Below are 14,947 nucleotides of genomic sequence, written 5' to 3' on the forward strand. Positions count from 1 at the left end.
AAAGGTGACCAGGCACGGTGGCTCACGCCTATAATCCCAGCACTTTGGGAGGCCCAGGCGGGTGCATCACTTGAGGTCAGGAGTTCGAGACCAGCCTGGCCAACATAGTGAAACCCTGTCTCTACTAAAAATACAAAAATTAGCTGGGCGTGGTGGCGGCCACCTGTAATCCCAGCTACTCAGGAGGATGAGGCATGAGAATTGCTTGAACCCGGGAGGCGGAGGTTGCAGTGAGCCAAGATCACACCATTGTACTCCAGCCTGGGCAACAAGAGTGAAACTCCATCTCAAAAATTAATTAAAGTAAGAAAAAAAAACTAAGTGGCCAGGCATTGTGGCTCACATGTAATCTCAACACTTTGGAAGACTACAGCAGGAGGATTGCTTGAGACCAGGAGTTCAAGACCATCCTGGACAACAAAGTAAGACCCTGTCTCTACAAAAAATAAAAAAATCAGCTGGGCATGGTGGCTCATGCCTGTTGTCCCAGTTACTTGGGAGATGGAGGCGGAAGAATCATCTGAGCCCAGGAGGTCAAGACTGTCATGAGCCAAGGTTGTGCCTCTATACTCCAGCCTGGGCAGCAGAGCAAGACCCTTTCTCTCAAAAAATTTAAAAATAAAAATAGGCTGGGCACAGTGACTCACACCTGTAATCCCTGTCTCTACAAAAAAAAAATTAAAATTAGCTGGGCACAGTGTAGTCCCATCTACTCAGGGTTCTGAGGCAGGAGAATCACTTAAGCCCAGGAGGTCAAGGCTACAGTGAGCTGTGATGGTGCAACTGTGCTCCAGCCTAGGTAAGAGCGAGACCCTGTCTCAAAAAGTAAATTTTTTAAAAATGTTTTAAAAATGAAAAATTAAGTTATAAAATTGTGTAACTTAATTTATAACCAAGTTATTCCAGAGTTTTTAGGGTATTCTCATTGGGAAATGCCTTTAACAACCTCCAAAGAATCCAGCAGGGAGCAATCTGTGGCAGGTAGACTGGAGAGTCGGCAGATGGGATGGGTCTCACCCCTTGTGGGATGAAAGCCAAACCTTTCCCATCGTCCATACTCTGGCACTCCTCTTCCTGTTAAGACCATGAGAATTCACTTGAGAGGCACTTTAGTCACTTGATTGTTCCCCCAAAGCCATAAGTTGGGCAAGTTGAGGAGACCCGTGTTGCTTTCACTGCACCATCAGTGCGCTGTCTTTCTATGATGCCTTATTCTTCACAAAGCGTCCCTCAACACACACACCAGCCTGGTGCAGCGGGGGCTCATTAAAAATAGTCAGGGCCGGGCGCAGTGGCTCATGCCTGCAATCCCAGCACTTTGGGAGGCCGAGGCAGGCAGATTATGAGGTCAAGAGATTGAGACCATCCTGGCCAACATGGTGAAATCCCGTCTCTACCAAAAATAATTAGCTGGGCATGGTGGCATGTGCCTGTAGTCCCAGCTACTCGGGAGGCTGAGGCAGGAGAATCGCTTGAACCCAGGAGGTGGAGGTTGCAGTGAGCCAAGATTGCGCCACTGCACTCAAGCCTGGGTGACAGAGTGAGACTCTGTCTCAAAAAAGAAAAAAAAATAGTCTGCCTGTGTCCTGAGCTGAACAAGGTTATACTCTCTTTACAGTACACTAACCTTGCTTTTCTGTGGGCGCCAGCATCCAGAGATATGCCGTCATCCCTTTATCGACCAACTCGGGCCTCATTGGCTGGGTGCCCCATTGTGACACACTGCACGCCCTCATCCGGGACTACAGGGAGAAGAAGAAGATCCTTCTCAACATCGAGCATCGCATCATGTTGCGGGTATGTGATGTGGCCACGAGAGCCAATACCCCTTCCATGGCAAGGAATCTCTGTAGCGCTGCTCTTCTCATTCCTCTCTGTATGTCTGTCACTGAAAAATCTCTTTGAGAGAATCAGCTTTGAAGATTTAATAAAGTGAGTCCTAAAGCAGATAACCTTCTAAGAAACTGAAGGACCCTTAAGCTGAGAAACTGTTTTCACCATCCTAGGGAAGACTAGACAGATAAATATTCGGCGCCATGTATTTACTAATGTATACAAAGCACTGGCCATATGGAGAAATAATGTTTAGTAGATGTGTAAGTAATAAGAAAGAGAATTGCTTGTTGAACAGTTGCTTGAAACCTCCAGTACTCTCATCTGCACAGAAGGCCTATACTGAGGTGAGGTCTCGTGTTTTTCCCTTATGCCTTGGGGTTCCAGTGGTCATCAGGTTAGAGTGGTCACTTCGTTTTTCCTTTTGCCACGTTCTTATTTCCCTTCTCCTTTGGCTGTGATGGGGAAGTTAGAACTCAGCTCTGCCTGGACCCCAAGACTTGTTTCTTCCTGGACTCAAACTACATGTTTTAGGCTGCTCTCTTACTGAACAGTTGTGTCCTGATGCAGATGGCTCCAGACTATGACCACTTGACTCTGATGCAGAAGGTGGAGGTGTTTGAGCATGCCGTCAATAATACAGCTGGGGACGACCTGGCCAAGCTGCTGTGGCTGAAAAGCCCCAGCTCTGAGGTAGGCCACTGGGCCCTGCAGACCTGCGCTCTCCTGGATCCCCCACTCACAATAGGATGGCCCTCCTGTCTGTTCATGCGCACACAGTGGCTCTTCTTTGCTGTGATTGGCTGTAGAGCATGTCCAGACTTTTCTAACAAAAATGAAATGGGTGAGCAAGACAAGTTCACAGAGTTAGAATGAGTAGTTTAATATTTCTCCAGAACTCTTTATATATTAAAGGATTAAAGATAGTTGTCTTTTTTATATATGTTACAGATTTCCTATTAACTTAGTTTTTAAATGTTGCTAATTTTTTATTTGGTTTGGTTTGGTTTGGTTTTTGATACACAGTCAGCCCTCTATATCCGTAGCTTCTGCATCTGTGGATTCAGCCAACTGTGGATAGAATATTTAAAAATATATATATAAAAAAAACAAATGTAAATTTTAAAAAATACAGTAGAATGACTATTTACATTGTATAGCATTCGCATTGTATTAGGTATTATATGTACTCAAGATGATTTGAAGTATAAGGGAGGTTGTGCATAGGTTACATACAATACTGTGCCATTTTATTAAAAAATTGTTTTTGGCTGGGTGCAGTGGCTTACACTTGTAATCCCAGCACTTTGGGAGGCCAAGGCAGGAGGATCACTTGAGCCCAGGAGTTCAATACCAGCCTGGGCAACATGGTGAGACTCCATCTCTTTTTTTTTTTTTTCCCCCACCCAGGCTGGAGTGCCAATGGCAAGATCTCAGCTCACTGCAACCTCTGCCCCCTGGGTTCAAGCAATTCTCCTGCCTCAGCCTCCCAAGTAGCTGGGATTACAGGCACATATCACCATGTAGGTTTAATTTTTGTATTCTTAGTAGAGACAGGGTTGCACCATGTTCAGTCTAGTCTCAAACTCCTGACTTCAAGTGATCCACCCACCTTAGCCTCCCAAAGTGCTGGGATTACAGGTATGAGCCACCACACCTGGCCTGTGAGACCCCATTTCTACAAAAAAATTAGCCAGGCATGGTGTTACATACCTGTAAGCCCAGCTACTCGGAAGGATCATTTGAGCCCAGGAGAATGAGGCTGCAGTGAGCCATATCATGCCACTGCACTCCATCCTGGGTGACAGAACAAGACCCTGTCTCAAAACAAAACAATAATTTTTTTTTTTTAAGAGACGAAAGTCTCACTCACTGTGTCACCCAGCCTGGTCTTGAACTCCTGGGCTCAAGCGATCCTCCTGCCTTGGCCTCCTGAAGTGCTGGGATTAGAGGCATAAGCCACCACACCCAGCCTACACCATTTTATATAAGGCACTTGAGTATTGCTGATTTTGGTATCCGATGGGGGCCCTAGACCCCATCCTTTATGGATGCTTAGAGACGACTGTACAAGCATTTTTAAAAGTTAGAAGTTACCAAATTTTTAATCTTTTTCTTTAAAGTTTCTTCCTTTGGTTTGTTTTTGTGTGGTTTGTTTGTGTGTTTTTTGTTTTTTGTTTTTTTTTTTTTTGAGACAGGGTCTTGCTCTGTCACCCAGGCTGGAGTGCAGTGGCGCAGTCTTGGCTCATTGCATACTCTGTCTCCCAGGTTGAAGTGATTCTCCTGCCTCAGCCTCCAGAGTAGCTGGAATTACAGGCGTGTGCCACCATGCCCGGCTAACTTTTTTTTTTTTTTTTTTTTTTTTGAGATGGAATCTCACTCTGTCACTCAGGCTGGAGTGCAGTGGCCCGATCTCTGCAAGCTCTGCCTCCCAGGTTCACACCAGTCTCCTGCCTCAGCCTCCCGAGTAGTTGGGACTACAGGCGCCCACCACCATGCCCAACTAATTTTTTTTTTTTTTTTTTTTTTTTTTTTTTTTAGTACAGATGGGGTTTCACTGTGTTAGCCAGGATGGTCTCGATCTCCTGACCTCGTGATCCACCCACCTCAGCCTCCCAAAGTGCTGGGATTATAGGCGATAGCCACCGTGCCCGGCCACTCTTTTGTATTTTTAGTAGAGACAGGGTTTCACCATGTTGGCCAGGCTGGTCTTGAACTCCTAGCCTCAAGTGATCCGCCCTTCTCAGCTCCCAAAGTGCTGGGATTACAGGCATGAGCCATGGCACCTGGCCTCTTCCTTTGGTTTTATATTTAGAAAGGCCCTCTCCACCTTGAGGTTATTTTTTAACCTATATTTTCTTATACTAGTTACAGGGTTTTTTTACATTTAAGTTCTAACCCAAGCCAGACACTATGGTAGACACCTGTAGTCCCAGCTACTTGGGAGGCTGAGGCAGGAGGATTGCTTGAGCCCAGGAGTTCAAGGCTGTAGCACGTTAAGACCACACCTATGGACTGGGTGCAGTGGCTCATGTCTATATTCTCAACACTTTGGGAGGCCAAGGCAGGCGGAATGCTTGAAGCTCAGGCATTTGAGACCAGCCTGGGTAGTGTCGCAAAACCCCATCTCTACAAAAAATGAAAAAGTAGCCGAGTATGATGGCGCTTGCCCATTGTCCCAGCTACTTAGGAGGCTGTGGCGGGAGGGTCACTTGAGCCCAGGAGGCAGGGGTTACAGTGAGCTGAGATTGTGCCACTGCACAATCTGTCACTCAGCTTGAGTGACAGAGCCAGACCCTGTCTCAAAAAAAAAAAAAAAAAGACCACACTTATGAAAAGCCATTACACTCCAGCCTGGGTAATATAGTGAGACCCTGTCTCTTGAAAAAAAAAGGCCAGGCACGGTGGTTCACACCTGTAATCCCAGCACTTTGGGACACCAAGGCAGGTGGATCACAAGGTCAGGAGTTCGAGACCAACCTGACCAACATGGTGAAACCCTGTCTCTACTAAAAACACAAAAATTAGCTGGGCATGGTGGCACATGCCTGTTATCCCAGCTACTCAGGAGGCTGAGGCAGGAGAATCGCTTGAACTGGGGAGGTAGAGGTTGCAGTGAGCCAAGATCGTGCCATTGTACACCAGCCTGGGCAATACAGCAAGACTCTGTCAAAAAAAAAAAAAAAATCTTAACTAAGTTTGGAATTTATTTTAAGATTAAGGTGTAACTTTATTTTTTTAAAGATGACTAGCCAGGACAACACTGTTGGCCAAATAATTCATCCTTTCCCTGCTATTTAGAAGATTTTGTTTTTATTGAACACTGATTTTTTTTTCTTTTATTTTTTGAGACAGAGTTTCGCTCTTGTTGCCCAGGCTGGAGTGCAGTAGCATGATTTTGGCTCACTGCAACCTCTGCCTCCCAGGTTCAGTGATTCTCCTGCCTCAGCCTCCTGAGGAGCTGGGATTACAGGCCTGTGCCACCACACCTGGCTAATTTTTGTATTTTTAGTAGAAACGGGATTTCACCATGTTGGTCAGGCTGGTTTCAAACTCCCGATCTCAGGTGATCCACCCACCTCAGCCTCCCAAAGTACTGGGATTACAGGCGTGAGCCACCACACCTGGCCCAAACACTAAATTATTACGTGTCGTTGGATTTCTTTCTAGGACTCTTCTTCTGTTTCATTGCTCTTTCTGCCTGTTTCTCAAGTTCCATGGTGTTAATACAAGTCCCTTCTCAGGGGCTATTGTCATCTATTTTTTTTCTTGAGGCTGTTACTTTTTTTTTTTTTTTTTTTTTTTTTTTGAGACGGAGTCTCACGCTGTTGCCCAGGCTGGAGTGCAGTGGCGCGATCTCGGCTCACTGCAAGCTCCGCCTCCTGGGTTCACGCCATTCTCCTGCCTCAGCCTCCTGAGTAGCTAGGACTACAGGCGCCCGCCACCGCACCCGGCTAATTTTTTGTATTTTTAGTAGAGACGGGGTTTCACTGTGGTCTCGATCTCCTGACCTTGTGATCCGCCCGCCTCGGCCTCCCAAAGTGCTGGGATTACAGGCTTGAGCCACCGCGCCCGAGGCTGTTACATTTTTATACTCATAAGGGGATATTCTTAAACTGATATTTTTCATTTACTCAGATCTTTAAGTCTTACACATTTCTAATTAAGTTTAATCCAAGGCATAGTTCATTGTTAGAATTGTGAATGAGGTTTTTGTAATGTTATACATTCTAACCAGTTATTAATGGACTGTAAGAAAACAACTGATTAGGCCAGGCGCAGTGGCTCAGGCCTGTAATCCCAGCACTTTGGGAGGCTGAGGCAAGTGGATCACTTGAGGTTAGGAGCTCAAGACCAGTCTGGCCAACATAGTGAAACTCCGTCTCTACTAAAACTACAAAAATTAGCTGGGAGTGATGGTGGGTGCCTGTAATCTCAGCTACTCAGGAGGCTGAGGCATGAGAATCACTTGAACCCAGGAGGTGGAGTTTACAGTGAGCCAAGATAACACCACTGCCTTCCAGCCTAGGTGACAAAGCGAGACTCGGTCTCAAAAAACAAACAAAAGACAGCTTATTAGAGTATAATTATGTTGAAATTGAAGTTTCCAGAGCCTTGCTTCACATGCACTCCTGTGTTCTAGGTGTGGTTTGACCGAAGAACCAATTATACCCGTTCTTTAGCGGTCATGTCAATGGTTGGGTATATTTTAGGCCTGGGAGATAGGTGAGTAATTTAATTTGGTTTTTTTAGTCTTCTTTATCCCATTGTAGTTTTCCTAAATGGTTTCATTTGGTTTTCCGATTAAATATATGGCTCTTTGGTAAATAAATATTGGTATTGTGTATGTAAGGTCTCTTTTACAACATTAGCCTTAGTTCCCTATTGATTGTGATGCCATCAGAAGAATGCATCAAACTAAAGAAAAGGAAAAATAGTTCAAGCTGGATGCAGTGGCTCATGCCTATCATCCTGGGAGGCCAGGGCAAGAGAATCACTTGAGCCATGAGTTTGAGACCAACTCGGGCAATAGCAAGAGCCCATCTCAATAAAGCCCCACATAGTTCAAGGATACTACTTTCTCCTTAGTTTGGCTTAAGGTGTTAACAGCAGTATTTCAGGGCAGGCTCGTGCCTATAATTCCAGCACTTTGGGAAGCTGAGGTGGGAGGATCACTTGAGCGTAGGAATTTGAGACCAGCCTGGGCAACACAGCAAGATCCCATCTCTACAAATAATGAAATAATTAGCCAAGTATGGTGGCATGCACCTGTAGTCCCAGCTCTTTGGGAAGCTGAGGTAGGAGGATCACTTAAGCCCAGAAGGTCAAGGCTGCCGTGAGCTGTGATTGCACCACTGCATTCCATCCTGGTCAACAGAGTAAAACTCTGTCTGGGAAAAAAAAAAAAAAAAGTAAATCATATTGATTTTATTCAATAAACATTTGTCAGTCACCACTGTGCTAAGATAAATCTTTTTATTTCTGTAATTGAAACCAACCAAACTAGATCCTTCGATATTTTTGCATAATAAGTTTTGTCCAAATGTACTGACTGAAAATGTAATTTAGGAATGTTCAGAAATGGACTTACAAGAATGTGAAGAAGACTGGTTCTCTGATGTCTACTGTTTTTCTCCTGGAATCATGTCTCATGCAACTATTTGAGAGTAAAAATAATTTTATCCCACAAAAATAGTAGATTTTTGTTTTTAAAAGTCTAGCAGAATATCTGTTGATAAAAGCCAGGTGGTTGCCGGGATTGGCTCAGGGACTTAAGGAGACGAGACCCTGTTACAGCTGCTCAGTAAAAATGATAGAGTCTTGTCACCAGAAGGTGCCAGTGTTGCCAGAAATGACTTATTAGGTCACCAAAGACCTCAGAAGAGCACAGGATCTCAGTACAGTGGGACACCCTGTGACTCACACACACACCCACATTTCAGCAGGAGTTGGCAAACTGTTTCTGTAAAGGACCAGTTAAGTTGTTTTAGGCTTTGTGGGCCCTTTGGTCTCTGTCACAACTACTCAGCTCTGCTGTCGTAGCACAGAAGCAGCCTGCAACAGTGCCTAAACAAGGGAGCATGCTGTGTTCCAGTAAAACTGGACTTGCAGAAAAGTGGAGGTAGAGGAGCTGGATTGGCTGAGGGCTATTGTTTACCAACTCCTAGCTTACGGTATCACGTACTTATTGATTTTTTTCATCCGTGCTCTCTGTTGATCCTACCTGATCTCTTTTCTGTTTCTCAGACACCCATCCAACCTGATGCTGGACCGTCTGAGTGGGAAGATCCTGCACATTGACTTTGGGGACTGCTTTGAGGTGAACACATGTTCTAGAACCCCACCCTTATCTTCCCGGGTGATCACTTTTCCCCTGCCTCTGACACTTTAGGCAGACTTAAGCCCAAACTGCCTTACTCTTAACCCCTTCTGTCCCTACCAAGGCTGTAGTTAAGTCAGTGTAAGAAATGAAATCTGGGCTCTTAGTTGGACTGTAACCCCCTTGGAGCAAGGGCTGCTGTTCACATGCCCTCTGAGTGGAGGAGGCCCCCATCCTCCATACCACCTGTTGCCCAAGGGCCTGGACACAATGCACATTTGTCTTTTTTCCTTTTTGTTTTCTCTTCTTTTCTGTTGTTTCTTGTTTTTTAAGTTGTCTTTCAAATCCCTATGACAAGTCCTGTCACTAAACCCAAGCTGCTTCATTTCTCTGCTCTAATTAAAATCTGCAGGTGATGCAGAGGAAAGCCACCTGCTCCACCTGGCTCCGGGTTAAGAAAATAAACATTGATTTGGCTTTTCCCATTTATTATTCTGTAGGTTGCTATGACCCGAGAGAAGTTTCCAGAGAAGATTCCATTTAGACTAACAAGAATGTTGACCAATGCTATGGAGGTGAGTGGATATTGGGAACGAGCTGCTCCGAAATGGGATCAAGACAGTTACAACCTTCTCTGAAGACACACTTGCTTGTTAGAGCCCATCAGTTCCCCATAATGCCTTTGTGATTTTTGTAGCAGTTTTCTGTTATTTCCTATTGTGTTAGAAATGATCTGTCTATGAAAGGCTTATCACTTCACCTCTGACCTGGTTTCCTGTGGATCACAGTCCTACCCTGATTCCTTCTCCTAAGACATTCTCACCCTGATACATCAATATGGCCTGTGTCTGCTTCCTAAGTGAGGGTAACAGACCCCCTCAGCTTGCTTTGGGTGGAGAGTTAGTAACTCATGTGGTAAGTGGCTCTGTCCCATTTCTAGGTTACAGGCCTGGATGGCAACTACAGAATCACATGCCACACAGTGATGGAGGTGCTGCGGGAGCACAAGGACAGTGTCATGGCTGTGCTGGAAGCCTTTGTCTATGACCCCTTGCTGAACTGGAGGCTGATGGACAGTGAGTATCATCAAGTGCCTGGGAGCTGAGCTCGGTGGCTCACGCCTGTAATCCTAACATTTTGGGAGGCCAAGGCAGAGGAGTTGCTTGAGGCCAAGAGTTCGAGACCAGCCTGGGCAACGTAGTAAGACATGTGTCTACAAAAACTGAAAAAATTAGGCATGTATTAGTCTGTTCTTATGCTGTTATAAAGAACTGCCTGAGAGTAGGTGATTTATAAAGGAAAGAGGTTTAATTGACTCACAGTTCCGCTTGGCTGGGAAGAACTCAGGAAACTTACAATCATGGTGGGAGGGGAAGCAAACACATCCTCCTTCACTTGGGGGCAGAAGAGAGAAGTACAGAGTGAAGGGGGGAAAAGCCCCTTATAAAACCACCAGATCTCATGAGAACTCAGTCACTATCACGAGAACAGCATGGAGGAACCATCCCCATGATCTAATCACCTCCCATGAGGTCCCTCCCCCAACACATGGGGATTACAATTTAGATTACAGTTCAAGATGAGATTTTGGATTGGGACACAGCCAAGCCATATTAAGGTGGGTACAGTGGCACATGCCAGTGGTTCTACCTGCTCAGGAGGCAGAGGCAGGAGGATTACCTGAGCCTGGGAGGTTGAGGCAGAGTGAGCTATGATCGTGTCACTGCTGCACTCTAGCCTAGGTGACAGAGTGAGACCTTGTCTCAAAAAAATAAATTTAATTTTAAAAATAAAGGTAATAAAAAACAAAATCAAGTGTGTGGAAGCTGAGGTTGGCAGCCTCCCAAATTAGCAATATCCAGCACATAACATTTTACAAACCTATGCCCCTTCAAGCCTGCAGCCTGGGATACATTGCCGAGCTATTGCATTACATTTGCACAGAGTAGTTCTGACACCTGGAAAAGAACTTCAAGTATTTTTATTAACTAAAACAGAAAATGCCATTATCAATTTAGATACTAAAATATTCTTCAGTATTAACCAAGTATCCTAGTGGTTTTTCTCTGGGCTTTATATAGAGTAGTAAGCTGAAATTTTAATAAGAAATGCAAATAGTTATGATTTGGGCAGCAGTATCTTCATCTACCCTTTGTTCTGCCACCTTAGGGGATGTTTACCAAAAGAACTTCTAATCCATTGAAATTAAGTCATACTTTGACCTTATATTATCTGTATCACATTGTCCAAATCAACAGTATAGAGTGTCCCCCTGGGTTTCACATCCCATGCTAATACCCACCCACTTATTCCTGAGTAATATGTCTGTCATCTCTCTTTTTGGGGCTGTAGCTTTACGAACAATTATATATATATATATATATATATATAGTTTGTTTGTTTGTTTGTTTGTTTTTGAGATGGAGTCTTGCTCTGTCGTCCAGGCTGAGTGCAGTGGCCGGATCTCAGCTCACTACAAGCTCTGCCTCCTGGGTTTACGCCATTCTCCTGCCTCAGCCTCCCAGAACAATTATATTTTTATGACTGGAAGAAAATAACCAAGTTTCTTTCAAGTCAAAATTTGAAGCATGTTTCAATACTCTTTCTTTCTCTCCCTAGCAAATACCAAAGGCAACAAGCGATCCCGAACAAGGACGGATTCCTACTCTGCCGGCCAGTCAGTCGGTGGGTGCATCCATGGGAGGTCGCAAAGGCTCTCCCCCTTGTGCAGAGTGTTTCTATAGTGGGGTGGGCTTCAGTCGGTGGGTGCATACCACAGGATGTTACAGAAGCTCTCCCCCTTTTCCAGAGTGTTTCTAGAATGGGGTGGGCTTCAGTCGGTGGGTGCATCCTGCAGGACATTACAGAAGCTCTCCCCCTTGTCCAGAGTGTTTCTAGAATGGGGTGGGCTTTGTTATTGCCAGTAGGAGACAAAGTGGTAATGGCTACTGAATATGAAGGAAGTAAACCTAGTTTTCTCGCAATTCTTGACAATGGTAGTTTTGCAAAGGTGCTATTACTGCCAGCTTATCACCAGATAAGCATTTAATCGAACTTCAAATACTTGGTCTAGAAATATTTACTGAGCACCAAGCAGCTAATATGTTTTTTATTTACTGTTTCACACATGGAGTGGGTGCCTGAAGCTCCGAGATTTTTATCAAACTATCTGATTTTAATCTATCTGTAAAAACACAGTTTAAAGTATGTCTGAATATCAGCTCACTAATGGTGTCTGGGTTGGAATAATTATTAACAATATTACCTTGGTCCTCAAGCATTGATAATAGCTCAGAAATGGAAACATGGAGGCAGCAGAAATTTATTTGTGTTGCTGGGAGGAGCCCTGGAACCACAGGGAAGTGTTTCTAGGAGCGTGACTCACAGAGCGGGGGTCTAGGAAGACTGGTGTCCCTCCGAGAGCCAGAGTACTTTTTGTGTGTGGAAACCTCTAAGGAGTGTTAGAGTCAAGCTGTTTAACTTTGTTTTATTTGTATTAGTTTCCAGCACACACAGCATTGAAGTTATTGGTTTTAGGGGGTTTTTGTGGGTTGGTTGGTTGGTTGGTTTTTGGGTAAAACTGTTTAACTTTGTTTAGCCCTCCTCTCTTCCCCGCCCCCCATCCCACCCCTTTTTTCCTTCATGATATTTAGCAACATTCTACATAGTTCACACTTTGGGAATTACTGTTGAGGTGTAAAAAAGTAAATATTTTCTACAAATGTTTACAGAAAACTTAAACTAGTTAATAAACTAAGCCAAATAATGTCTAGGGGTGCAAAAAGAAAATGTGAGGTACAGTGGTCGCCTGAAGAAGCACAGAACAGCATTACAGAATTGACCATAACCTGCGTGAAATAATCAGAGAGCAGTACACTCTGCCGTGGAGCCTGTGGGTGCTTTGGTGTGGAGTAGAAGGCTGTGGAGATTCAGGAAAGGGGACTTCACTGTGAACCGTAGCTGCCAAGAGAGCACTTGGGTTGGTGGCATCTAATCATCACTTCACCTGACAAAGGATAATTTTTCTTTTTTTTTTTTCCTTGAGACAGTCTTGCTCTGTCACCCAGGCTGGAGTATGGTGGCGCAGTCTCGGCTCACTTCAACCTCTACCTCCCAAGTTCAAGCAATGTTCCTGCCTCAGTCTCCCAAGTAACTGGGATTACAGGCGTGTGTCACCATGCTCAGCTAATTTTTTTTAAATTTTTAGTAGAGATGGGGTTTCACCATGTTAGCCAGGCTGGTTTCGAACTCCTGATCTCAAGTGATCTGCCTGCATTGGCCTCCCAAAGTGCTGGGATTACAGGCATGAGCCACCCTGTCCTGCCAAAGGGTAATTTATCATTATTGGATGGATGGACTCGATGAGTAGAAAGCAAAAGGGTGTTTCAGGCAAGAAATTGGGATACTGGGTTATAATGTCATACACAGACACTGTGACAGGATTTGTGAATGCCTGAATCACCAGGCTCATAGGACCCACGGTCTCTGGGGTAGCTTATACCGGTGGCTGGTCTCAAACGAAGTGTGCTGAGACTTACTGGTTTCATTCTCAGGGCCCACCTCCCTAACACATTCTTAACTGGCTACTATATGCTGCCTGTAGCGTACAGAAGGGAACGAGAACAGCCAGTTCTGCTGGCACCAGATGGTGGATTTGGTTGTTTAGCTTAAAAGTTAAATTCCATCTGGGTATTGTGGTGCACACCTGTAAGCCCAGCAGGAGGAGCACTTGAGCCCAGGAGTTTGAGACTAGCGTGGGCAACATAGCAAGACCCTGTCTCAGAAAAAACTTCCAACGGATCACTAATAGAAGTATAACTATCACCCTGGTGCGGTGGTTCACGCCTATAATCCCAGTACTTTGAGAGGCCCAGGCAGGCTGAGGTCAAGAGTTTGAGACCAGCTTGACCAACATGGAGAAACCCCATCTCTACTAAAAATACAAAATAAGCCAGGCATGGTAGCGCATACCTGTAATCTCAGCTACTCGGGAGGCAGGAGAATCGCTTGAATCCGGGAGGCAGAGGTTGCAGTGAGCCGAGATTGCGCCATTGCACTCCAGCCTGGGCAATAAGAGTGAAACTCCATCTCAAAAAATAAAAAAGAAGTATAATTATCACTACCTTCATTCAGAATGTCTGTGATGTACAAGGACAGCATTCAAAAAACTTCATAATTCTGATTTCAGACTCCTGCTAAAAGCCATAATCAGTGGAGGTTGAACCTAACACCTGAGGACTTTTTCTACCCAGAGTTGATATGAAAATTCCTCCAAGGAATAACATTTCAACCTTGTGTGTGATACATTCCAAAGTTTATTTTCTTTTTTTTTTTTTTTTTTTTTGAGACAGAGTCTCACTCCGTCGCCCAGGCCGGAGTGCAGTGGCCAGATCTCAGCTCACTGCAAGCTCCGCCTCCCGGGTTTACGCCATTCTCCTGCCTCAGCCTCCCGAGTAGCTGGGACTACAGGCGCCCGCCACCTTGCCTGGCTAGTTTTTTTGTATTTTTTTTAGTAGAGATGGGGTTTCACCGTGTTAGCCAGGATGGTCTCGATCTCCTGACCTCGTGATCTGCCCGTCTCGGCCTTCCAAAGTGCTGGGATTACAGGCTTGAGCCACCGCGCCCGGCCCCAAAGTTAATTTTCATTATCAGTTTTTGTTCAAACACATTTTGTCATGAGGCTTTTGACCTCTGCCTCTGTTCCTATTCCTATGAGTTTATTTTGTTAATGCAATTTGCCTGAAAATCCATGTTTCAATTCTGATAAGCACCAAATTTTTTTCAATAATTATTAACTCACATTTGAAAATGGCTTTATAGATTTTTTTTTTTTTTTTTTGCAAATGGAGTCTCAGGCTGGTCTTGAACTCAGCTACTCAAGTGATCCTTCTACCTCAGCCTCTTGAGTAGCTGGGATTACAGCTGTGTCCAGCTTAAAACTTTGAAATACGTAAAGAGTAACATAAAATTTTCCTTCTCTTTTCCCCTTTAGGGTAGGCAGGGCAGGCGTTAAAGGAATAGAGTGTGTAGAGAATTAGATGCTAACACCAACAGTGGCTTTTTGGTGTTTGAATTTTCTGTTAATTGATTTCTTTTCCCATAGAAATTTTGGACGGTGTGGAACTTGGGGAGCCAGCCCATAAGAAAACGGGGACCACAGTGCCAGAATCTATTCATTCTTTCAGTAAGTTCAACCTCTGAGGAACTGCACCAATAACTAGCTCATTAAGAAAACAGCAGCTGTGTTATACCCTGAGAAGGGTCAACAAGATGAAGCAACAAAACTGCCTTTGA

The 14,947-nt window shown here is 44.6% G+C and overlaps 1 protein-coding gene across 2 annotated transcripts in view; it reads left to right on the forward strand.

The window, feature by feature from the left end:
- LOC105473151 (mechanistic target of rapamycin kinase) overlaps positions 1-14,947 on the forward strand; it is a 149,702-nt gene that overhangs the window by 131,410 nt on the left and 3,345 nt on the right. For both annotated transcript variants that reach the window (XM_011726788.2, XM_071100808.1), the window contains exons 48-55: positions 1,650-1,797; positions 2,404-2,526; positions 6,977-7,059; positions 8,581-8,653; positions 9,154-9,228; positions 9,594-9,729; positions 11,273-11,338; positions 14,757-14,837. In XM_011726788.2, coding sequence (XP_011725090.2) covers positions 1,650-1,797; positions 2,404-2,526; positions 6,977-7,059; positions 8,581-8,653; positions 9,154-9,228; positions 9,594-9,729; positions 11,273-11,338; positions 14,757-14,837 — 785 coding nt within the window. The remainder of the gene's footprint in view (positions 1-1,649; positions 1,798-2,403; positions 2,527-6,976; positions 7,060-8,580; positions 8,654-9,153; positions 9,229-9,593; positions 9,730-11,272; positions 11,339-14,756; positions 14,838-14,947) is intronic.

This window comes from Macaca nemestrina, chromosome 1 (genome assembly GCF_043159975.1).
Source record: "Macaca nemestrina isolate mMacNem1 chromosome 1, mMacNem.hap1, whole genome shotgun sequence".
Taxonomy (NCBI): domain Eukaryota; kingdom Metazoa; phylum Chordata; class Mammalia; order Primates; family Cercopithecidae; genus Macaca; species Macaca nemestrina.